Genomic DNA, 26,471 nt, shown 5'->3' with positions numbered 1-26,471 from the left:
CTTTAAAAGGGAACCATTTGTGTGCTGTGGTGAAAGAGTGTGGCAGTGTGAAATGGGGGGGTGGGGATGAGAACAAAGTGTGCACCAGTATTAATTTAAAGTGGATACAGTCAAAACACAAAATAAATGCCACCCTTTTAACATGCAGAAAGATTTATATCACTACATTCCTCCTATTCTTCCCATCACATTAAAACCCTGAATAGCAGGAAATTCACTCTCTCTCTTCCCCCGGATTAATAAACTTTGTTGATTCATTTTTTTTAAAAAAACAACAAAACTAAAATAATAATAATAATAATGAAAAAAACCGCCCCCAACCCAGTAATGTCAAACTCCTTTGATTTCTCTGCAAGCACCGTTAAGGTCAAATTATCATCGGTTTTCTCACCCCATCTTCTCCTGTCCGCCTGCCAGGATCTCTTTTTTTCAGTTGTTCCTTTGATCGAATTTCCACGTTGCCTCTTTTTTTTTTTTTTTTTTCTTTCCTCTGTTCACTCTTTCTCCGGATCCGGATACTCCTCAAATTTCCTCCGGAATTTCACTTTGGAAATCCATGACTTTGTGATGGAAAAGGCGGGGTTGGGTTCTGGGGCTTGAAAGAAAGGGAGAGCATTACCACATGCGCATTCACACACATAGGCACACACACTTCTATACGTTCCCAAGGGTGTGGGGAGGGAAAGAGAAGCATAAAGATGAGAGCAGCTGTTCCTTTCGCTCCAAAAAGCACTCCCTCCAAATCACTCTAAGGGACCCCAGAGATAAGAACTTTCTTTTTCCCAAAAAATAAATAAATAAATTATATATACATCCCAGGTTCTCTTTCTTCCTCTTGAGTTGGAAAGAGGGTGGAAGCGGGAGATCTTTTTGTTGTTGTTGTTTCTCTGTTGCAAATATTTCTCGCTCTTTTCTAGCGCTTCAGACAAACCGATAGCTTTCTCTGCAGAGCTTTAAAACGAAAAGAGGGGGGAGAAAAATCATGTTAAAAATGGAGCTGCTTACCCACTTTGTTCTTTTGTGCAGGATAATGCCGGCGGCCTTTGTTCTCCTTTTTTTTTTTTTTAATTTTTAATTTTATTTTAATTTATCTTCCTTCATCTGCAAACTCCGCTTCGTTTCTATCACATTTCTTCTGAGTTATTTCCAAAAGGGGCGGGCGGGGGCGGGGAAGGTGGCTTCTTTTGTTGGCTCTGTATTGCCATCTGCCGGAGGAAACCGGACTCCACAGCTTCTGCAGTCACCGCCGGAGCCCTAGAATTAAAACCTTTTTAAACGTGTCAAATATCCGATTGACAAGAGGGAAGTTGCTATAAGATTAGAATTGGCCCTGGCCTGGCAGCTTTCACAGTTAGAACTGAAGCCATTGTTTAAAAATCTATCATTAAGAATCACGGAATTGGAAGGGACTTTGAAGTTGCCTTATTCCAAGAAGTCCTAATTAACTTCTGCCTACGAACATCTCAGGTAGGAAATAGCTATATGCTCACGTACTTTATTCTCAACCCATAGGACCACAGAGTTCTTAATCTTTCATTAAAGTCTTTATTGTAATTAGAAGCCATTAGTCTGGATTTTGTTTTCTAGAGCAGGAAAATGCAATTTGCTCCCCCCAGTGTGAGGTTTTTCAAATATCTGGCCAACTTGAGCAAACTAAATATATTTAATTTACTATGACTTTGCTCACAGAATGTAACCACCACAATCTCTACCATCTTTTTAAAGAGCGCTGTCCAGCCAGCTCAGGCACAGAACATTCAACAAGATGGGTGGGTGGGTGAATAAATTTAATTAAATAAATACATTTACTCTAGCATCCTGACTGATTCCAGGAAGCCGGAAAGAATAAGAACCCATCCATGCTACTGATTTATAGATAATTTATTCAATACTAAGTTGCATCTGAAATATGGAAGAGCTGCCTTTTCTAAGATTAAAAAAAAAACCACAAGTGTTCTTCCAGATACTATCTCTACCCAACCATGGTAATTAGAGGGAAAAGACAAACCAGGATCAGGCCAAGAAATGTTGCTGTTTGGTGTTTTACTGATTTCAGGTGTGGCTCAGTAGAAATAGAATAGAATAGAATAGAATAGAATAGAAATAGAGTCCAGGTATTTGCCTCGATAAGCTTTACGCGTTTATTCAGCTGAATAAAGATGGCCCCTCATAGCAAGAGGGAACCTGAACACACTTTGACACTCATATTTACTGTATTTTTCGGACTATAACACACACTTCCCCCCCCCAAAAAAAGTGGAAATATCTGTGCGTCTTATAGAGCGAATGTTGCTGAAGCCCAGCCCACCCGCCGGCCCCCACCCTTCAGCCTCTGCCTCCCAGCAATTTGCCTCCTTGCAGCAAACAGCAAACAGCCTGGTCAGCTTTAGCACATTTAGCATGATTTAGCATGAGCAGCTGATTGGCGGTTGGATTGCCTCGGTTGGAATACCACCAATCACCTGTTCCAGGCTGCGGGGATCGCTGCCACTCATCGGTGCTGTTGCCACCTATTGCTGCTGCCACCTATCGCTGCCTCCGCATGCCCCGTTTTTGCCCTGTGCATGTCCTGTTTCTGGCCCGTTCAAGGCAGTGGAGATAGGTGGTGGCAGCTATCTTGTTTTCCTCCCCAAAAGCTAGGTGCGTCTTATAGTCTGGAGCTTCTTGTAGTCTGAAAAATATGGTATATATTTGCTACATTGTCTACTTCTCCAGCCAGACACACTGGCACACCCCATCCAGAAAAGCTGGCACACTCCAGATAAGATTAAGAAGTACAGAAATAGTCATCCACCTCCCCTGGAGGTTTTCCAAGGGCATTGAGTGTCATCAATGCCCTTGGAAAACCTGAGTTCCTCATTTCCTGAGGAACTTTCCATGACCTTGAAAAGGCCTACAGAGGCAATAATGACATCGGCACATATGCTCCCTCAAGACTGCCATTAGAAACATTGGATTTCCTGGTCAACATTGGTATGGTGATGGCTCATGCAGACAGCCAATTGGACTGGCAGTTGCCTTAAAACAGGCGCTAGGACATCACTCTCCAACTATCTGAGGGCAACCCTTAGGCCATATGGCAGTGATGATGAAACTTTTCGGCACTGAGTGCCCAAACCAGAATGCACGCTCCGGAAACCTGAACACACATGTGCACATGCGCAATCTGAAAACCTGAAGACCAGCTGGCCAGCGCGCATGGGAAACCAGAAGAACAGCTGTTGATGGTGCATGTGCCCACAGAGAGGGCTCTGCATGCCACCTCTGGCACACGTGCCATAAGTTCGCCATCACGGCCATATGGTCTGTTCTTTCAAACACTTTTTTTGCTTTTAATTCTATTATGTCTGATGACTGAGGTGACCTGACTTTTCTTCATGATCATGTAGCCCTGACCCGGCCATATTCAAAGGCAATATATCAAGCAACAGTTCGTGTTTTGTCTGGAACAAGAGCAACGGTTGCTTTTGTGGCTAACTTGTAAGCTTTGCAGGATATCTGTTTATTGTTGGAAGATGCATGAGATACCAGACAGATTGGGCAGTTTTTACAGGTGAAGATTAAATCAGTGGCTATCATGATCATTAATAAAAAAGCTTATCTATGGACAAGAACAAGATAATCAGGATGCAAAGCACCCGTGGTAATTTCTTCCATAATTTGGTTAATGGCTTCACTACTGACTGGCTATTGTTGGAAACTAAATGTTGGAGCACATCAGCTTTCCCCAATTTTTCCTAAGAAAGAATTAGGATGATGAAAGATCTTTCCTAGTGTGTAGGACAATTCTATTCTTTTCAAACAGTCTGACTTAATTACTTAATTACTAGGCCTTATGGGAGCTAGTAATTTGGAGAGCACCAGATTGGGGAAGATTCTCTTTGTTTTTATTTCAGTGGATACACCACAAACTCAAGCAGGCTATCAGCGAGCCAAGCCTTGCCTTGCCTTCAAGGAACATGGATTACAGTGAGTCCTGAACCCAACCTTCTGTTCAAGTAACAACATCTCAAAGACTGTGAGTCACAAGTCTCAGTGAGAACTTCATGTGGAAACTTGTGAATAGCTGAGTAATTAGTGCTCCAAATAAACTGCCCCTTCACATTTCCAACTGCAAGTTTCAAGGATGCCCTTTAGATGAACAAGTCATGATATCCATAGTGATCCCACCAACATTCATCTCCTATTTCTGTTGACCCAATTAAAATAATCCACCTTGTGCCAGATAATTAGTTTCTAAAAAAGGCTGTCAATATTAGATAGCCGATTGCTAGCAAGTTGAGGATGCTGTCTGCTCTACTTTTCAAAATCTCCTTTCAATACTTAAAACTTTAGCCTTCTCTTACCAGTGGTAATGAAAGGACAGTGAAAGTGAAGCTAAAGCAAGGAAAGGTCTTGTTTTAGATCCAAGGTAAACCCAGGATGTCATGACATTCTCAGCATTTTTATCTGATCATACTTTTGAAAGGCATAACACCTACAATTTCTCATTGTAGTTGCTAGAATGGCTAGTCTGCCAGAAGAACCAATGTTCAAAGATACCTTCTTCAAGAGATGCTCAGCAGCCTGCCTGCTGAATCTCTGCTTTAAGCATATCTTCCTTCCAATCAGCCGTCACTTGGAGTAGGTAGATGATTCTGCTCTATTTCTGCATTAGGTACCATTAGTTCCCTCAGTTATTCCCAAAACAGAACAATGTGCTTTCAGAGAAGAGTGCCTGATGCACTCCTGGAAAAATCACTGGTCTGAGTTACTCATTGCCAGGCACCAAATGGACAATTTTACTGCTTTTCAATATCTGGTTTAACTGGCTCAGTTCCTGGAACAAAATCACTGCTTCAAGAAAGAGATTATTTTTGCATATCCAAAGGAATCACTGTTTCTTCCACTTCAGAGGCTTGCTGCAAATCAATGATTCAGAAATAAGTGTGAAAAGTGGTTTTTTTCAAAGGGCAGATCATTCTTATAAATTCTAAAATGAAATCTCAGATGCAAGAACAGTTGCTAATTAGAGTTCTGGAAAGCAATTACTACAATGGCAGAGTGTCCTATGGACCAATTGAAGTTTCGCAATAGAAATGGATTATTTCTTTCCATTTATACAACAATGGAAAATACAATCCCATCTTTAAAACAAATGGTTTGTCTAGTATGAACAGAAAATGCTGTTCACAAACATCCTGGAATCCATACATAATACTTCTCAGTTTTAAATAGCTATACTAATTTTAAGAATTAGAAATGGGAAGTGTTTATAATTTGCCGAATGGATGGTGGCCATCTCCTACAGTGATCTGAAAATATGGGAAACAATATGGAGGAAGAATGAGGCTTGATAAAAACTTTTTTTGAAAAGATTTATTTTTCAGAACATTCTGAAAATGGCAGGAAGAAAAAGGTAATCTACAAAGAAATTGAACAACACTTAAAGAAAAAGCAAAAAGGTATTTCTTTACATACCAACTAGTTTGTGGAATCAAAGAAGTGTTGAACTTCCCTTGGAGCAATCTTGTATTTCATGGTCATTATCGGGAATTTTGGTTTCATCCATGACCAGACAATTTGAAGAACTACAGATTTTAGTGGAGTTAATGCTTGGCTTCATATTTATACTGGAATCCACTTTAGAGGAAGACATCAATGGGCTTGATTTGCCAGTGGAGAGGGTCATTGTTTGTGAGGTTGAGCTTGTCTGAGTAAGGTCTATTTGCTCCAGACTCATTTCTGGACTTGCCGATTCATCTGCTGATGTTTTAGATATAGAGGCCCAGGGCAGAGAGATATAGCCTTTGTAAATATTCCAAGAAAGCAAAAGTAAGAAAAGGAAGCCAACAGTGGACCCCACAATTATTAGACTGAACAATGAACTTTGGATTCTTCTGGATAGCAGTTTCCTTGGGTTCTCCGTCTCTGGGCCTGCCAAAGGTTTGCTTTTTGAACCTGCTATTTCAGAACACATCTGGTTTGACAAATCACACTTAGGACTGTAGAAAGTTTTCTCTGGCTGGGGCTGAAGGAGATAGACAGCCATTGTTACACGAAATGTTCTCCCATTGACTTTTTCAACAGACTGACATTCATAAAGACCGGTATCAGCAATTGTTGCATTAAAGATAACCAGGCCTTTTGTATGGATGAGATATTTAGCCTCTTCTTCCAGCAACTGGCTCTTGTTAAACATCCAGAGGAGATTGGCTGTGTTGGACAAAGGTTCACAGTTAAGATGAGGGCTGCTGCCAAGGGTGATAGGGTACCTTTTGATTTTCTTTTCTGAAAAGCAAGAAGACTTGGTGGTCAGTTTATAGCTTCCTGCCTCATGCTAGGAACTATGCTAACCTTGTACTATTGTCTGTACTAACTGCCCATCATACAATCTGTATCGTCATTAATGGAAGGGGACTAATATAATATATTAACGTTTTAGATAATACAGTAAAAGATACTGTATCTTAAATTATACATATTTGTGATCCTGCAGAGGTATCCAATATGAAGGATCTCCTTACAAGTAAATGCATTTAATTTTATGTAGTTATTGTCAGAGAAAGAATAAAAGATGTTCTAGCTACCATTTGCCTCTGTATCATATGCTTTGAAAGCACTGTTTAAAATGTGTTGCATGGTGCTTTGGGTTTTTTAAAAATTTAATGTGTTTTCAGCTTTTTAATATTCGCAATCTGATACCAGCTTCTCTCAGTGGCAACAGTACCAGGGATTTTGCTATAAGTCAATGTGCTGATTCTGCTGATGCTCACTCTCGTGTAGGAATTCCCTGGGTTCAGGCCAAGGTTAAAAATGAAGAAGCAGTACTTCAGAGAAAATGACTCCAAAAGGAAAAAGTACACTTGTCCCTATCTTCAATCGACTCCCCAAAGTCAAGACAATTTATATTCAAAAACAGCATGCCTTTTAAATCAAATAATATTAAGCTTGGAGAAACTGCATTTTAAACCCATACACATACAAATTGCAAGACTTTTGGTGTGTATCTCTGGGAAAATCACAGTCATCCTCTGCTGGATTGAAAAAGAGATGAAAGCACTTAGACAAGCAGGCAACAACCCTCCTGAGTCTTTCAGTGAATTTTATCCTATATTCAGACCTACTATGGTTGTCTGTACTGCTGTTTTTAAAAATGGATAAATGGTTTGATTAGAAGGACTTCCAGTTCTACTGTGTGCTATGAAATTATTGGGACAGGATGGCATAGTGCTCATGAGTGACAAGATAGAAAAATGTAGTTATGATCTTTATGTTGGAAAGAATTCAGGTCCAATTAAACAGTTCCATGGGTCTGTAGAGAAACATTTATCCATAGCTGTGCAACGGGGAGAGGGAAGAATAGACCATTATTATAGTTACTATGGAGAAATACCATATTTGGAGGAGAGAAATTTTGCTGTTACACACCCACCTCTGACATTACTGTTGCCAGGCAAAGTCAAATAGCAAGGTGATCCCAATGCATTAGCATAACTCCAGATCTCTGCTGTGGTTTGTGTGTGTAGATATAAATAATATGTATGTGCCACATACATATAAATTTGTTGCATTTATCTTATGCATAATAAGTACATAATTGTTGCATTCTGCCTGAAAAATGCACACAAATAATTAACTTCAAAAAATCTGCAGTTATATTCTCAACCTTATAAAACTATTCTGCTGTTGAATGTAAGCAAAGACTGGCGTTGTAAGATCCCTGGGCAGAAGAATAATGCTCGTCTTTTGGAGCGAACACAAGAACACTTTTCCAATAAATGCACTGATAAATGGTGCAGTTAAGTAATTTTAGGACACTGGATGAGCAGGAAAATTCTTTACATGATAATGTGTTTTAATTTCTCTCTTCAAAATATATTAAATCACTTTTAATGTAATGTAGACCTTTTTACTGACTCTAGGGAGAAAAATGTTTTTTCTCCGAAGTCTGCCTTGATAATACTTCTTCTCCTTCAAAACGTATATTAAGCCCTTGCTATTTTACTATTTATAAATTGATTTGGCTTGATCCCAATTCTGGGCAAGCTGGCCTTCCCCTGAAAAAGCAGGTCCATGACTTAAAGGTTCTGCTAGAATTGCAGCTACTGCTGAAGCACATATTCAAGTTATATGAGAATATGGAATGGATATAAACCCATTGGTTGGGCCCAAAAACACCTTTGTGGATATCCACACAAGAAGGCGAAGAGAAAAGCAGGCAAAGATATACCAGTAATTATTGGGAAATCATCAAGGGGAATTTAAGATGAAAACAAGAGAGCAACTAATAGCAGAGAAATATAGTTTTACCATTTATAATTATCAGAAAGATTCAAAATGAATAAAAAGGCTTAAGGTATAGAGCAAAGTAACACAGAGTTTGAAGTACAACTGTGCACTGATCATACACATGTAGTTGCTAAAAGGTATAAAGTTTTATTGGAATGTGAAACAGAGGAAGGACAGACTGTATGACAAAGTTGGCTAAGAATTCTGGTTATAACATACAGATGAATCAATGGCAAAAGGGTTGAAATTTACATTATGCTATGACCTTAAAGAGAATGTTTATAAATTAATATACTGTTGGTACATCACACCAGAGAAATTAACTAAGATGTATAGAGGTATTTCAAATGTATGTTGGAAATGTGAACAACATAAAGGGACATTCTATCATTCTTGGTGTTCATTTAAAAAACTAAAAAAATGATGCTTGGAGTCATGGAAGATTATTTCAATATACGATTATTGCAGCGAGAATATTATATGAACTAAGATGAAAGATTTGACAATATTCCCTATGGAGGAATGGTTTGTGAAATTGATAGATCTTGCTGAAATGGATAAATTAGCTTCTTTAATTAGAGAAAAGACAATATCTACATTAATTGGTGACTGGAAACAATTATGGTGTAAAAATGAACATATGATTTTGAAGATTAGATAGGATATATTACAAAAAAAAAGAGGATCGTGATGTAACTTTAGAAAGAGTTTAAAATATAATTATAATTGCTATGAAGAATATCAGAAGTTTCTATCCTTTTCTTTCTTTTTTATTTTTATTGTATTTTATTTTATTTTCTGGCATTTTTGGCTATGACTTTTATTTCTTCTTCTTTTCTTCCTTATTTTATATTGGTTTGGTTTAATGTTTATCTTTTTTAAATGTTTAATAATAATTACAAATAAAAATATGGAAATGATGCCATCTCTTATGCTCTTACCGTAAATATATTCACAACACATTTGTTGCATCAGATCACAATCTGAATACTTGCTTATATGAGATAGGCTCTTTTTTTCCCTTTAAAGCCATATTAGATTACTACTACTGCTGTTTCTTCTTCACATTTAATTATTTCAATGCATAAAAAGTAATATAGGCTGTCCTCATTTAGCAACCCCAATTGAGACTGTCAATGTGGTCATTAGGAAAGTGATTGGTAAGTGAAACCGCAACTATGCTTATGATCTTACTCCAGCTTTTCATTGCTTTACAGAGCTGCGAAGATTGTAGATGCAAGGATTGGACATAAAATTACTTTATTCAGTTATTGTTGTAACTGAAAGTTGCTAAATGAGGCAGTCGTTAAACAAGAACTACCTGTAATTAAAAGTTTAATTCACCTAATTTTGTCTAAAGAACTTTTCTCCTGCCAATTAATGACATATGATGATCTTATCTATTAGCTGCACTTCCAATCTCTTTGTAAAATTTAGAGTATTCTGCATTTTTCTTCAAGCTCATTATGTGGCATCCTGACAATTGTTGAATGTAGACAGATATATTAAAAAATTGGGTAGCTTACATAGCTGAGCTGGATAGACATTAGATAGCTGAGTCCGAGAGTAATCAATTTAAATTTTTCACAGTATATTAGAATGATGTTACATTATAAACATCAGGGAAAATGTAAATGGCAGCTTCCTGATTAGCACAAACTAGAGTACTAATAAAGTATTTGTTTAAGAGAAAGCGAGCATGGCAGTTGTCAGCAGTGGATCCTATTTAGACAGTAAAGGCCCAGAAACTGCCCAAGGTTATGGAGAAACTGCTACCAATGTGTCCTTTAGCTTTGAGTAAAATTGGTTTAAAGAATGAAATTACCCATACTGCGAAAGAAAGAAATCTGCCCTAAGCAATTGAACTTTGAGTAAATGAGGATGAATTATAGCATTTAATATTAAATGATTCACCTAAACTTGGAATACTTGTATGGTGCAATTTATTCATATAATTTATTATATCAACGATTTTATAACTAAACAATACTTTGCTGTTTAGAAAATATATGTTGCCTTATTTTTTTAAAAAAATCCCCTACCTACTTCAGGACACCTGTTGATATCACCATTCCTGATGCTCTGGATTAGATCTCTTGATAAAAGAAGAAAGAAAAAAAACTACTTCATAAAGATATTCAAAAACATTCAAAGTGGACAGAAATCTTCTATTAAAAATCTACTTTCAGCCTTGAAGTGCAGAGAAGGAAGTCTGAGAATAGCAACAATCAGAAATTCTACTTCAAAGAGAGGCTAAGGAGAATTTGCTTCAATGGCATAAACTAGATAGAAGATGGGATTTACCACTTGCAGCTGTGTGCACTTCTGTATGGCTTTCACCTTACACCTATCCTAGCTTTTCTACTGAGCAACCAATGCCCATCCCCTGTTTCCTTGGCATTTCCCTCTCCCTGCAACTGACAAGCTGCCTTACTGCCTCAAACTCACATACTGGGCTTCAATGTTGAAGCCTCATCATAAATACCAGGTAGGACAATGGTTTTGGTCCCTCCTCACTAGACAGTTGGACAATGAGGGTGGTCATGGCTAGCGAATGTTTGCAATGGCTGAAACAGGGATAACCATGGATACCACCCATGCAACTTTGTCAAAAAGTGCCTAATTACTCATTATATCATATCTGAGTGTTGACTGGGAGGTGACCAAGGCATAATCTACAGTGAACAAAACCTTCTGACTCAGGAAAACCTGTGCTATACCAGATGGATCTGTGCAAAGACTCTCCTAGTCAGAGCTTCTGTCTGTTTTTCTTAAGGATGAGCTGTGAATCTAGGAGAACCCAGATATTACAAACCAGCTCTGCATTGGAAAGTATAAATCGAGGTCGGGGGGAGGGGGGAGGGGGGGATGAAATATCTCAGGTTTCCCTCTTCAAAAGCTCCCAATTTTGTTGGGATTACGTCTATACCTCTTTGTCCCCCTCTAAACCCTCACAATCTCCAGACATATTTTAAGGCTTGTTTGCACAATACACCAACTATGGTTATGGATAGATTGACACAATTCTGTATCATAAAATAATCTAGTATTAAAGGATAAAAAACCTGATCTCAGTCCCAAAGAGTATGCAATCAAATGAAATCAAACCTTTATTATAGTTAATGACCAGCATAATGCTTGCAATCTAAACATTGCCAAGCAACATAGGTTGTGTTGAAATTCTCTTAACCTCCCATCCTTTTCAGGGACTTATTCATTGAGTGCAAAATATGCTCTTTTTAAAGAGGAAATATTAACAAAATAAGTTGGAAAGGATCTTGGAGGTCTTCCAGTCCAACACTCTCCTCAAGCAGGAGATGGTTGTCCAATCTCTTCTTAAAAACCTCCAGTGTTGGAGCATTCACAACTTTTAGAGGCAAGCTTTTCCACTGATTAATTGTTCTAACTGTCAGGAAATTTCTCCTTAGTTCTAGGTTGCTTCTCTCCTTGATTTATCCTTGATTCATTGTATCACTGAAATATTTTGTGAATTGGGGAGGGTTATGAAACTCCTTAGCTATTCTGCCTTGTCCTCAGCAGGACCTGGAGGTTCTAATAAAACTCCTTTTTTCATGGTCACATGCCACACTGACTCCCCACTCCAAAAGCAGATGGGGAAATAACTTCAGCATTCATTTAGCCATCTAAAAAATTAAACTTGTGGTTGGTTCCCCTATTCAGAATTCTCTCCTACAATAAAACCTGAAAAGGCCTCTTCAGAGAAAAAAATTGGGATTCAATAGAAACACCACTTCCACTGGAAAAAGATGTTAGAATCATCAATAGTACAAAGGCTGGCTAAAGCTTCATCTCCTCTCCATTGCAAGTAGCTCCTCAGTTATCAGCTAGGGAAAAAATACCTACAGGGAACGAGCTTCACTGCTTCCTGAAGAAACACGAACAAGTTCACCAAAAATAGAGGCAGCAAAAACAGACAATGCTGAGCAGTGTCTTTGATTTGTTTTACTCTGTTGCAAGCCGATTCAGACAAAGCTTCAAAGCAAACAAAAGATTAAAAATGTAGAGCAATAATGTACACATTTTAAAATCTGAATTGAGTCTCATTACTTGTTCCATTGATTATATTACTCACTGTGAATTCTCAAGGTGTTTAGCCAGGAGGATACAATTGTGAAGAGAGAGGGACCATGCACAGTAGGGATCCCTTGCCAAGATACAATGAAAGCATTGTTTATACCAGCTGCAAATTGCAACAGGGAGCTGTACTAGCTGGGAAGGAGAACTGGCATACAACAGGCCCTGGAAAGACAACACTAAACAGTTAACCTTTTCCCTAAATAATACTAAAAACTATTCAAATAGATAAATCCAAAAGTAGACAATGGAATGAAACAGAAGGAAAGGGTGTCATGCTGAATGGACCAGGACAATATTGTACCTTTAGAGAAGCTAGCTTGAGTATCTGTACAGGCTCCGCTGATGGGAACAGCTGTATTTCTTCCAAAATAATGATTTCTCCATGACAATTGAGAGTTTTATGCAAATAGCCCTTATCTGTATAAAATAAAACACAGTTAAACCTCAGTTGCTTTATGTTTTATAGATGTGTTAGAAACACATAACCCAAATTGTATTTCTTTAATAACAGAGCTTAGTTATTTTGTCTGGCTAGTGAATAAATAGAGCTAAATCAAACTTGGTGACAAATTTGTAATCACTGAAATAGCAAAATTCAAACATTCAAGTTTCTCAGATCCTCATGAGAGTATAAATAGATGTTAATCCTGCAATGTATAGTAGTCCAGACAACAAGCACAAAGGTTAGATTAACAAAATCATGTAAGACTGAAATTTCCCCCATCCTTCCTTTTTACTCTCTGGAAAACAAGAGAGGGTTCTTTTCTGACACCACCAAGTTATGTCGGCTGGCGACACCCAGGGGGAGGGCCTTCTCTGTGAGAGCCCCAGCCCTGTGGAACGAACTCCCCCCGGAAATACGTAAGATCTCCGATCTCCGGGTGTTTCGCTGCACACTGAAGACCCTGTTGTTCCGCCAGGCTGGGCTATCAACATAATAGTTTTAAATTGGGGTATTTAAATTTCTGGGGTTTTAAATTTGAGCCAAATCTATTTAATTATTTTAAATTTTAATCGCTGTTTTGTCTTGTGTTTTTAAATAGGCTGTACACCGCCCTGAGTCCTTCGGGAGAAGGGCGGTATAGAAATAAAATTATTATCATTATCATTATCATTATCATTATCATTATCATTATTATTATTATTATTATTATTATCTCTATTTCCATGGGCTAAGATACCATTTACATGTTGGTTGTCTGTGGTTCTCCTTCCTGTCTCCCGAGCTCATTCCCACATACCATTACAATAGAATCTACTGGAAAATACATTATGGGGAGCAAAGACTTGATCTATATTTTCTATAAGATATCACTAAGAAACCAAAAATATGTTATGGGTATGATGTGCTAGTATAGAGGTGGACTAGAGCTGTTATTTGCTTCTCCTTGCTTTAAAACACCTAAACATTCACATATCTTGAAAACTGACAAGTTTAAAAAAAGCATACTATGAAAGCAGCATAGTAGGTGCTTTACCTGTTCCTAGGAAAAAGATGTCATATGTGACATTATCCAAGTCAGTGGCTTGGCTTATTACGAATTGAGTGTACTTGGTATCCCTTTTCAAGAAGACAGGCTGAAGACCAACTGAATTCACAATACTGTCCATCAAAGGGTGGTCTCGGGCAAACTGGAGGACTTTGTCTGGCAAGTCAAGTGAAGAGTTGTACCCCAAGTGTAGAGCAGAAACATCGGCACACTGTAAAATATTGAACAAGTGAGTTACTGTATATATTCTGTTTATTTAGAAAATCAGCTATTACTATTTACCAAGGGGCGATATAGATAATTTTGGGGGATGTCTTATTACTTTGGGGCGCTTGGAGCAAGATGGGACTCCTCTTGCCATCTTACCTGATTTCCAGCTCTGTATCCCTAACTCTAACCAAAAGAAATGTCGGGGACCAGCTGCACATGCAGTTAAATATTTTTGGGGAAGGCTTATTTTAGTGCATGCGTTCAAAAGCCCGATTGGGCTTATTATCAGGGGATGTCTTATTTTAGGGGAAACAGGGTAATAGACACTTGATAACTTAACACATGGTACAGTCTGGGTTCAGTCAAGGAGTTAAGTTCAATTAATTACCACATATCCAATATTATTTGTAAATTCTTAAATATTTAAAACTGTTTTGTGCTATAATATCATTCCTGTCAAAGAGTTTTATCCTATACTTTGTAAGATAGTATAGTTTTGATTAAGAAATGGCAGAGTCAAATGAAAAGTACAATTAATCTTCTGACAGCAGCATCTGTTACTTAAATATGTTAGCCTGCAGGGTGTGAAAAATATTTGGAATGTGAGTTCTAATTCAAACCTCTCAGTCTTGAGACCAAATCATATTCATACTCAACAAGGAAATGCCTATTCAACAGGAGAAATTGAGACTTACAGCCCCAGGGCGAGGAGTTGGGACATTTCCCCTGTACATCACCCATTTCAAATGAGAACCTTCCAAAGCAACAGGACCTTTGAAGCTCCCTTTCAGAAAAATTTCTTGAATTGTCTCCATCTGGAATGCACAAACAGCTGAAATATCCAACTTTCCCCTTAAATAAAGCACAAAATAGAATTCTGCAATGAACAGCTTTTTTGAAAGTGGGAAATAATCTATTCTAATGCAGAAATGTGGCAAAAAATTTCTATGACCCAATGGAATAGAATGTGCTGAAGTTAAAACTGGCCTTTGGTTCCACTTGAGATATATTGCCCAAAATGGATCAAAATTAACTGGTATTATCCTTACTGCTAGAGGTATTGCTGCATGTAGTAAAGTGTGGCTAAGCCTGATAACACAAGATACTTCAATTTACTAAACTATGAGTAGCAGAGGTGAGTATCTATGGGCCTATCTGGTAAGAACTATGGCTCATGAAAGATTGCCACTTGAATGTAAGAGGAGTAAATGGTAAAGAACATAAAGGAATTAAATGTATGTTTTGTGTTTCTTAGTTTAAGAAAGCAGACAACAGCTTGCAAAATATTATATTTATAAAATTTTATAAAATTATAAATATTATTATAAAGAGCCTTGGTGGCGCAGCAGACTAAAGTGCTGTTAAATAGCACCAGCTGTCTGCAATTACTGCAAGTTCAAATCTCACCAGGCTCAAGGTTGACTCAGCCTTCCATCCTTCCGAGGTAGGTAAATTGAGGACCTGGATTGTGGGGGCAATAAACTGACTTTGTATAAAAAAACCCACCGCTTAGAGGGGCCCGAAGCCCTACTAACCAGGTATATATAAAAGTATGAAGGCTATTACTTAACGCATTGTAAGCCGCCCTGAGTCTCCGGAGAAGGGCAGCATATAAAACGAACCAATAAATAAATAAATAAATAAACAAATAAACAAATAAACAAATAAATAAATAAATAAATAAATAAATAAATACCTCAGATTGCTATACATTTCTCCATTTTAAAAAATGCTAAGTCACTTAACTTGATGGCCATACTATTACATTAATCAATCAAATGTTATGACAATATTTAATATGATCAAAAACTTATATCTGTGAACAGCCTGATCCTTCAGATCTTCCAACCTATTGCTGCTGTAATTAAATCCATTATCTTGCTTCCTCGTCATTCTCCAGTCTCTCTTACCTTCCACCTTTGCCAGCATTACAGACTTCTCCAGAGAACTAGATTTTAACATAATTTGTTCAAAGGGTGATAATTTGGTTATTCGTGTCACCTTGAGCAAGGTCTGTGGATTGATTTCTTCTATGATCTATTTGTCTATCTATGTATAGTTGATTTATTTCTTCTTTTAATGTGTTTAACTTTTATACTACTTACATTCCATACATCTCCTGCAGCTTCAATTTTCTTTTCCTGCATGGAAAACATGCAGGAAAACAACTAGATGTTTTGAAGGCTCTAATCCAGCTATGTCATAAACACTATTGGTACCCCAAAAGATCCTCAACTCTTCCTCAGCAGCAAGTTGAGTGCCATCTCACCTGAAGGGTCAATCATCCAGCACCTCAATCACTTTACACTATTTCTTCCTTGTAGTTTTCTTGGCATATCTTTCCAGCGCTCTTTCCTCATCTCTCCCAGGAACACATATAAACACATATACCACAATGATCGGTATGAGATGGATTTGGAGTGAAACCCAGCAGCTTAGGGGTTTTTTTACTCCAAGATTTCAGTTGCTTTTTAATTCCATCATTAAAGTTTGGATAAACTTGGGTTAGGGTCTAATCTAGGATTGAGCAACCCTTTTTTTTCTAGAATTATTTTAGCCTTAGCTAAAATAGCTAAAAGGCCAATAGCTAGTAATAGGGTGATATCTCTATACAAATGGAGCTGAAAAATTCTTTTGTGGGGGTTGAAAGGGAGGAGTTAAGCAGCTTTGAGGGTCAACGTGGAAAATTTAATTTAATTAAACAAACATTAATTGGGCCAGTGGGATGAGCTTCATATCTGGTGATCCTGCTGTGAGTATATATTCAGCGTACACAGTGTACACAGATTTTTTTGCTCATTTCTCCCAGGACCATCCCATCTCTGCCATAGCAAGACAAATTAGCAGGATTTATGGGAGAAATCATAGAATGGTATGCTTATTTCTGACTATGTTTATATGACCCATCCTCATTGAGTCTTAGTATAATGTATTAATCTGGCAACCATGGTTTGTTCAGTAAGCAAGAATTCAAAATATAACTTTGAACATGTATAATAATTTAATCTTGAGGTCACCAAAACATGAATTAAATCATTTATCAATCAGTATTCCCTAACAATATTAGGGAATTGATGCCACAAAAGTATTCTCAACAAAACCAATATGGTGGCCATAAGATGATACAGCAGTTTTTTTTAAAATTCAGGACCATTGTACTAGTTTAACTGCTGCAGTAAATTTCTCAGTTCAAGCCTCCTGAATGCTTTATAAGAGTTCACAAATCTGAGTGCTTTTGACCTTTTATTCTTCATGCCAGAGTATAGTACAAAAATAATGGAATCAAATGCCATACCTTTACCTTAACTTGAATCTGTATTTGCCAGTGATTATAGATCTTTCCTTAAACTATGTGGTTATTATTATACTTTCAATATACCTGTCCTTTGTGGTTAATTTTAAGAGATTGAAAATGTCTTGGGATATTATGGAGAAGAATTCTTACCATTGTTGGGTAAAAATCCCATAAATTATGGTTTCCCGCCAGTTTGAATTCTTGACTACAAAGACATCCTGAAGGATATTAAATTGAAATTGCAGTTCAGGAACAGAGCACAGAAGGGTAGATTTTAAAAATGAGGTCCATCTTTTTTTTAATGTTCGCTTTCCACCAAGATCACCCTTGAGGAGAGAAAAATCAAATCCTGTTACAAAACTACTTAGCAAAATGTTCCAAAATGCTAACTTGTTTTATGATTTTAATACATTATTTCATTGCTTTATGAAAATAAATCAAGCAGCTTGATAAACACCACTGAAAAATGAGTCTGTAATAGATCCAGAAGATGCACCAAGAGAACAGGAAAAATAATAAACACAACAGAAAATATTCATAATTGATTTGGAACTGAAATCTCTGGATATTTAATTCACTAAATACTAAACCTGTACAAAACTTCAAAGACTCACTTCACTTCAGAAAATGAAACTTCCCTTTCTTTAAAGTAAACCCACTTCTAGCAGCTGGTATGCCATGTCAAAGCAGTAGCCTTCAGCAATCTTTTATGCATATCTGCATTTGCCGAGACAAATTGTTGGCCAAAACAAAGAGGCTTGCCCTGGTGCTCCAGTTGGCGCAGGTTTTATGAGTTCTCTCAATTCTGATCTAAATTCTGTATTGAGGCAGAATTCCACCGTTTTGAATTAAGCTTGGTGAAACAAAGGACCACCACTTCAAACAGCTGTACTAAGCCTTTTTCAGGACTGGGACATCTTGAGTAGGGAAACATTATGCATACATATGTAAGGTCTATAGAATTTTAAAGATTCACTTGATGGTTAACCATTTGAGAGCTAGCTGCCTGTCTTCCTTCCTCTTAATACAGTAGCAAAAAGGAAAAAATGTGTTCTACAGAGTCAAAATAAAGGGCTCTCTTTCTTAAAGAGATGGAGTACAATTTCCTTCTTCTAATTCTGTTTTCTCAATGAAAATATGAACCATTTCCTATCAGCCCAATATCTCCACTGACTCCATTTTTCACAGTCTAATAGAGAAGCAAATAGGAATTCAAACACGCACTTTGCAGAGTTGAGCTACTCGTGACACCCGAAGCTTATCGTAGAACTCAAACTCAGTAGCAGTTTCCGTGAAGAACACATAAATTCTGTCAGAGTCAGAGATTGCTTCATTCTCCTGTATGAGTTCCATATGAATAAAAGTGGGTTCTGGAACACATAAAAATAAGCAAGGCTACAAAGAAAATCCAGATGATTTTAGAATTTTTGTTGTTATCTAGCTTTAGCTAAAGACAGGGAAGAATACTAAGAAGCTATTGCTATTCCATTTTTCTCTTTAAAATAATCAAAATGTCCAGTAAAATGTGGGCAGTAATGATTTTATGAATTCAAATGTTGTAATTTCAGTCTTTAAAAACATAATAGTCAAATACATCAAAGCTCAACACCTAGCTCCTGCATTGGCCAAATATGGCTTTGATTTCCACTTTCCTAGAAATATTCTTTACATTTTTCCTCCCTAATGTATAAAATAGCAACCCATTTGACCTGATAGCTTTTTCTTTCCCATCAACTCACCTCTTTATGTATAGTTGGGTGTCTTTATTTAAACCAATACACAATCTATTAGTAAAGTATAAATTTTCAGCAGGTACTGAAACTTGCATGAGTTAAAATGAGGACATGAATTACCTCATGGTGATATTTTAAATCCTGTCCTTTGTGCATATTTGCTTGAGTCCGTCCCCTTTTCCAATTTTACTTCTTAAAAATTAGGGCACAGCAGAAATTAACACAGATTAACATAAGACACCCAGCTATAACATGAAACATTAATCTTTTATAAGAAGGATAATGTGTTATTACCCAAATTAAATGAGAGCAATTTTGTCCTTTTTTAAATAAAAGAACTGTTTATAGAAACTAATTAAATCTCTTTGTATCTTGTTTCTGTTATTATGTCACAAAAGGAATAAGGAGTCCTGCTGGCAAGTAAAACTGGTGAAAAATAAGCCTGTCAGTGGATTGAAGAACTTTATTTATGGATTAATTATCTGATTTTGAAGCAATTAATTAAATGAAATAAGTTTACAAATTATAAACTATTAATGATGGAATCCTTGGGAGAACCTTGATATCATGCTAGAAGGTTATAATTAAATTTAATAAACTAGTATGCAGTTTTTCCTAAGAGTAAAGGACACAGACTTGGTGCTACTCTTCTGGCAGTTTAGCTTAGGACAGTCAAAAAAGCAATTTGTAATTCAGATACTATGAAAGAAAATCAGATAGCTTTGATAGGATTTAAAATGCATTAGGGATAATTGAGAGATCTGAGGAAGGAATTTGAGGCAAGGCAGAGAAGAAATGGTGTAAAGTAAATCCTGGGCTAGAAAGAACTTGAAGAAAAGTCAGGTAGGAATTGAGAATTTAAGTAATATGGAACTGAGTTAAAAAAGGGCTAACCAGAAATGTCCCCGAAGAAATATTATTGTGCTAAAGATCTGTAGAATTTATGTTAGGGGAAGATAATGAATATCAAAGATACTGTATAAGTAAAAGGTATATCTAAAGCAGTGTTTCCCAAAGTGTGGTATGCGTATCCCCAGGGGTACAGGAAGAGTTTGGTGGGGGTACGCGTTGCACCGGAGTTTGGTGGGGATCACGTGGGAATATCCACTGCACCGTGCTTAGCTGTGCCCACAGAACAAGGAAAGAAATAGGCGCGTATCGCAGTTTTTACACGGGAACTGGGGCCATTGTACATCGTATCACAACTCATTATGGCGGGAACTTCTGCGCATCCTTCGCGCAGATCGGGTTCGGCCATTTTTAAACTGCGGGAACATTAACAGTTGACGCTGAGCCACGGAGCTGTTTAAACATTGGAGAATTGCAGTGTTATCTAATGGTTAGACAGTCTTGTGAGGCATGACACGGCATGAATATACTGCACTTCGTTACAGAGACAACTTACTTCTTTAATAGTTAGTTCCGGGCGCCTGTTATCGTGCTTTAGTAAGTTCCACTGATTTTGATTATTTATTATAATTATTGATTATTATAAGATATCGGTTGGAGTTAGCTTCGGACGGATTCTTGAGAAATAAACATAAGGAGTGTACTTTAACATCATTCTGGTTACAAATGCAACATGTGTATCCGGTTTTAACAGAAAAAGTCCTGAAATACATCTTGCCTTTTCCAATTTCATATTTATGCAAAGTTGCTTTTTCTGCATTTGTAGACATTAAGTCGAAAAAAAGGAACAGACTATTGGACGTGGAACCGCATCTCAGATTAAAATTAACAACCAGGGAACCAAATTATGATGATCTGTCATCTCAACATAAACAATTTAATCCTTCTCATTGAATCAAATAAATGTTCTTTATAATATAACTTTCGTTTATTTTGTGTTTGTACCAAAAAAAGAAAAAATAAATATATTTTGATTTTTATTAAAGCATATGTTTTTTATGAGGGGTACTCAGTGTTACGAAAATTATAGAAGGGGTACACATATGTCAAAAGTTTGGGAAACACTGATCTAAAGGAAACAGGCCAAATCAGGCAGCTTTCCAAAAAGCAAGATTCTAGCAAAGCAAAAAGTGATGGACAAACTATTTCACTAAACATGACAAGAATATTTATGGAAAGAGGCTCAACAAAAAGGAACAGAATCATGGGCGCATAGAAATAAATAATAAATTAAATACGTAAATAAGTAAGTATATAAATAATAAAAACTTGTCAACGGATAAGATCCTGATGTCTGGAACAGGGGTGGGTTCTACTTAGCTTTACTACTGGTTTGCAACGGGGCCACGCACATGCACACATGCACGCATGTGTAGAAGCTTCCTGATGACATTGTGGTTGATGGGCGGAGCCTCCCGCCGGTTTTACTACCGGTTCTATAGAACCGGTCTGAACCAGGGGCAACCCACCACTGGTCTGGAAGTAACAGAAACCTCATCAAGTAGTAGGACATGATTGTATTGAAGCTTCCAGAGGTTTGGAAATTGACATAGCCATACTGAAAAGTGTTGGAAAATATGAACTAGGAATCTAATGATGCCCAGATAATGACTGATAGATGTCTGGACAGAAAAAAACTGTTGATTGCTAGCATTCTGTCAGCATTTCAAATGACAGTTTTATACCTGGATGACTCCAAATGGACAACACCATGTTCGAACTGACTATAAGCCATCAGGGTGATATCAGCTCTTAGTGGCCATACAGAAAGACCTCCCCCAAGATGATCTGTCTTCAACCTAGCCCTTTAGGTCTTCTAAGGGCGAACCATCACACCTTAACCCATTTTTATTTATTTTTAAATTTATTACTAGATTTGGAGACTGACACTGAGAGCTTTATAATACAGAGAAAACCCAAATATTAAGAAAAGATGTGCATCAGGAACAGTGAAACAATAAGAAAAATGTCAAACAAAAATAATAAAATATCGGCATCCTGAAACCAACCAACCCCCCCACCCAAAAAAACAAGCCCTAACAAAGGGTTTTTTTGTTTGTCCACCATAGCCGCAGCCCTAAAAACAGAGCCATGTTTTAACAACTTTAAGAACAACTGTAGGATACGTGACATATGAATCTACAAAAATCATCTGACGGGGGGGGGGGGGGGGGGACACAGATACTACACTGCCTAGGCTTGGCTAGATGACATTACTTGACTAAAAGGATCTGAAGTGCACCCACTGTCCCCAATCTCATTAAGCAGACAGAAATTATTAGAGATAGACCCCAGATAGATAACCAGGCTCTAAGTCATATAGGTCTTCATAGATGATCATCAGCAATTTGAATTTAACTTGGAAGCCAACTGGTAACCAGTAAAGCTCACAAAGCAAGAACGACACATACATGTAACATGATGCACACCCCGCTGCTCACATTGCTGTATTCTGGACCAGCTGTGGCTTCCAAATTATCTTCTAGGATAGTCCTATGTAGAGCACATTAACTAGGGCATCAATGTCTGAAATACCTCTCACTCTAGGAAAGGGTACAGCTGAAGCACTTGATGGAGCTTATAAAGCAGGGGTGTCAAATTTGCGTTGTCATGGTGGCATCACATGACATATCCTCTTTGCTAAACAGGGCATGGGCATGGCCAGTGTGTGACGCACCTGGCCCACGGGCTGTTAGTTTGACAGCCCTGTTATAAAAGCTCTCCTGAACACAGCTGCCACAGCTATTCTTTGAACAGGAGCTGTTCAGATTTCCACCATATCTACTTCTGACCATTAATATTTCTACCTGCCCTCTCTCTACCTCCATGTTTCTTCCCACCCCAGTCTCTACCTTCCAGACTGAGTCACTCAGACTTACACTCACATTTATTCACTTATTCATCCATGGCACTACCCAAGGTCCCAAAGTCATTCTAGTCCCTCATGGATCCCCATCACTCTGTCAGCTGCTTTTGCCTTAGAGCCCAGCAGCAACAGCTCACAACCTGAGGAAATCTTAGAGTGCTCCTCAAGCCCCCCAACTTTGCACAGGTGTGCAGAGGATTTAAAGTCCCAGAGCAGTATATCAACAGAAAAAGATCAGGCCCTAGTGTAGGTGAGGGACCTGTGAACTTGAAGCTTGAACAAGAGTCAACAACATGGGCCACTTTCCCAGGCCAAAAGCACCCATGAGTCATGAGACTATCAATTCTGCTGCCCAAGCCAAATGTTCAAGAAGGTGGCAGAGTACATACTGCCCCAGAGTCTAGACAGTATCGGGCCTTGCCTGATTACATTATGTTACCTTGCCACCCCAGCCTCTTGCTTTGCCAGCCTTGCTCACCTTGCCGTACTGAGCATTACCCCTGGTATTTGACCTATGACAGCTTGTCAGTCAAAGAACCACACAGCGCTTCAAGCCTCAATCTTCTTTGTAGTCTTTCCGGTCCCTAGCAAACCTTTGCAGTAGCTTCACAACTTATGTCAAAACTCAGTTGGTTCTGTCTTACTCTGGGCAACTGTATTTACAATATGTATCCATGGTACTACTAGCTCCATTGACTCCACTCCATTGGTGCTGCCAATGTTGCTGATTCCAGTGCACACAAGTCCAGAGATCCCAAATGTCTTATAGCTCCTAATCGAAGTCTCAGATGCCTCCATCTCCAGTCTAGAGTTATAGCTATACTGGTTTCTGGTCAACTGTTTTTGACTTTAAGAACCTCATATGGTTTCTGCAGCACTGCCTTCTCCAAGTAGAACTGATTTATCCGATACGCTCATTTCAGAGGGAAACACTATGGATTCCCACTGCACAAGTTACATCAATGCAAACTTGAGAAAGGTGAATTTTAGTGATGGCTCCTACCTTATAGGAAAGCCCTATCTCCCCACCCAGAACATATTGATGTCTACCTTGAGTCTATTTTAAGGAGGAGTTGAGATGGACTATTCTGAATGTATTTAAGATTTATTTATTTACAAGACTTATATAACCACCCATTTTAAAAAAATCTGGCAAGCTACATAAACAAAGAAAAAAGCCAAAACACCAATAAAACCAAAATATGGTGCCTCAACTATCCTTCTCTAATGCATCAAATGAAACCAGTTCTATCCTCACCCTATTCCAAAGCTTAATCATTTGATTCTTTATACTTTGTTTTTATGTATATAGATTTGTGTTGTTATGGCTGTAAAATATCATGCCTCTGGATTCTGGTGATATATCAATATCAGAAATCAATAAATAAAATACACTAGGTATATTCTAGAGCAGTTAGCAAACTTGTGGAGCAAGAATGAATGGGGATGGCGACAGATCCATTATTTTAATATTTTCTAAAACAGCCCTTACTTCAAAGCTCTCCAACTAAAATCTGCAACAATTCTTTTATACAGCTGTTTTTGTCTAAAGACTAGGTTATAATTTTGGAGTATTGTCTTGGGTTACATTTATCCCTGATAAAATCGGAAAAAAGACTTCTTGTTTCAATAAAAAATTACTTACTTATTAAGCTACTACTGTAACTCCAGAATGCTCCTTATAGTGTTATTTTCTCATCAGGCAATTTTTTCCTATGCTGACAAGTTTAATTGTATGTTAAAAATTTGGTTTGTGACAATCTGTGACACAGGCAGCTGAGATCACGGTAAAAACTAACTTGCAAAAAAAGCCCTACTGTACACCATTTTCTTCATTAATTTTGTATAAAATGTCTTACCATTAAGCCAAGATGCTTTATATTCTGTCCTTAAAGGATTCCTGAAACTCCGCAATATAATTGGCTCTGTACCCAAGAAGTTATTTGAAGTGGCTGTATAAAGTGCACCATCTGAGACAAAGCAAATAAAAAAACGTATCTTTTTATCCCTGCCACAATTTGCAGGAGGAGATGGGTATATTGTGTGTGCTATAGCTCAAGGTTAAATATAGAAGCAAAAGCATAGAAGACACAAGTGTGAGCCATGTCAAATCCCATATCTGGGCCACTACTTCAAATGGCACCTTTGGAATTTAATAACATGTATGCAGGTTATGGAAAGGTCGATGATCACAATATGATGCTGGACTGGGGTCTCACAGCTGCTTTTCCTTTAAAATAAAAATAGAAATAGATTAAAGATGGTTGTTTAGCATGTGAGTAGCCTAACATTAGTCTGAGTTACAGCAGTTCTCCACAGAATGATGAACCATGCACAACAATTTATTTATTTATTTATTTATTTAATCTAATTTTTATACCACCCTTCTCCCGAAGGACTCAGGGTGGTGCACAGCCAAAGATAAAACAAACACATATATAAAATTTAAAAACAATTTAAAAACATAATAGATAATTTGGCCCCAACATCATTAAAAACAAAAACAACCCATTAAAATTAATGTTTAGGCCAACCCAGCTTGTTGGAACAATAACGTCTTGAGGGCACGGTGAAAGGTGCGTAGGTCAGGGATCATCCGTATCTCTGGGGGCAATTCATTACAGAGGGCGGGTGCCCCCACAGAGAAGGCTCTCCCCCTGGGGGTCACCAGTCAACATTGTTTGACCGACGGTACCCTGAGGAGTCCCTCTCTGTGGGAGCGTACTGGCCGGTGGGAGGCTGTCGGTAGCAGAAGGCGATCTCGTAAGTAACAATTGTTTATTGTTACGATCTTGTAACAATAAACCTGCTTAATCTTATTTTAATTTAGCAAGTTAAATAAATGTTGCTATAATTCATGGCAAGAAATAAAGGAAGTAGAAGAGGAAAACTATGGCTAAAGGTTGATATGTGGTATCAAAAACAGAATAGGAATATCATTAGAAAAATTACACTTTTGTAAGCCAGGTCAGAATTATGAGTATTCAATTGCCAGAAATTTAATCTGACTCAATGGTACAGTATATAACCATCCAATACATAATAAATAATATGAACACAAAAAGCCATCCTTGCATTATTGCAAGTCCAACAGCATAGCTTTCTTCATCTTAATATGAAAATATTAATGCCAACATTAAGGACTGGCAAAGTCAGTCCTTCCTACTCTATACCAACATCTGTTCCTCCTCACTCTTACTATTTCTCCTTGCTATGGCTATCTGTTCAACTGTGCTTGAAGGTGACTTGGCACTGACAAGAAAAATGGACTGAAGTCAGAGAATGGAGACAGCTATAATAATGACAACTATGTGGAATTACAATGGAGGTGGGAGGAGAGAGTTGAGGGCATTTTGCTTAAGAGCTATGTACAGCCTTTGGCTGAGACTGACACGTTGACTGCTGTCAGCAATTTAGCTTCCATTGCAAACATGCCTGACAGAATGAAGCAGTGGTCAAACATATCAGCAAGTTCCAAAAATAGAGGAAAACAAGCAGCTAAGTTTAAAAGGCTACATTGATTGTCCAATGACAATAGAAAATAGTTTGAAAAGAGTCTTTGTATAAAATATCAGCTTCTTTTTTTAAAATTACTTTTT

General features: G+C 37.7%; 2 protein-coding genes across 2 annotated transcripts in view; both read right to left on the bottom strand.

Moving 5' to 3' along the window:
• Nucleotides 1–1,092, bottom strand: part of HOMER3 (homer scaffold protein 3) — a 62,517-nt gene extending 61,425 nt beyond the window's left edge. Inside the window, exons 1-2 of the mRNA XM_070931830.1 lie at nucleotides 1,006–1,092; nucleotides 392–595 (exon numbers count right to left, since the gene is read on the bottom strand). Coding sequence (XP_070787931.1) covers nucleotides 392–396 — 5 coding nt within the window. The 5' untranslated portion in view covers nucleotides 397–595; nucleotides 1,006–1,092. The remainder of the gene's footprint in view (nucleotides 1–391; nucleotides 596–1,005) is intronic.
• A 4,384-nt stretch (nucleotides 1,093–5,476) lies between these two features.
• LOC139308322 (semaphorin-4E-like) overlaps nucleotides 5,477–26,471 on the bottom strand; it is a 33,883-nt gene continuing 12,888 nt past the window's right edge. The window contains exons 6-14 of the mRNA XM_070931828.1: nucleotides 24,732–24,842; nucleotides 18,589–18,734; nucleotides 17,515–17,582; nucleotides 14,765–14,921; nucleotides 13,848–14,070; nucleotides 12,671–12,786; nucleotides 12,365–12,531; nucleotides 10,314–10,366; nucleotides 5,477–6,270 (exon numbers count right to left, since the gene is read on the bottom strand). Coding sequence (XP_070787929.1) covers nucleotides 5,477–6,270; nucleotides 10,314–10,366; nucleotides 12,365–12,531; nucleotides 12,671–12,786; nucleotides 13,848–14,070; nucleotides 14,765–14,921; nucleotides 17,515–17,582; nucleotides 18,589–18,734; nucleotides 24,732–24,842 — 1,835 coding nt within the window. The remainder of the gene's footprint in view (nucleotides 6,271–10,313; nucleotides 10,367–12,364; nucleotides 12,532–12,670; nucleotides 12,787–13,847; nucleotides 14,071–14,764; nucleotides 14,922–17,514; nucleotides 17,583–18,588; nucleotides 18,735–24,731; nucleotides 24,843–26,471) is intronic.

The sequence above is a fragment of the Pituophis catenifer genome, unplaced genomic scaffold (assembly GCF_029215685.1).
Source record: "Pituophis catenifer annectens isolate HBS135680 unplaced genomic scaffold, rPitCat1.0.hap2 SCAF_1, whole genome shotgun sequence".
NCBI classification, from domain to species: domain Eukaryota; kingdom Metazoa; phylum Chordata; class Lepidosauria; order Squamata; family Colubridae; genus Pituophis; species Pituophis catenifer.
The sequence above is the reverse complement of the archived record's forward strand: the minus strand, read 5'-3'. Positions and strand labels throughout refer to the sequence as shown.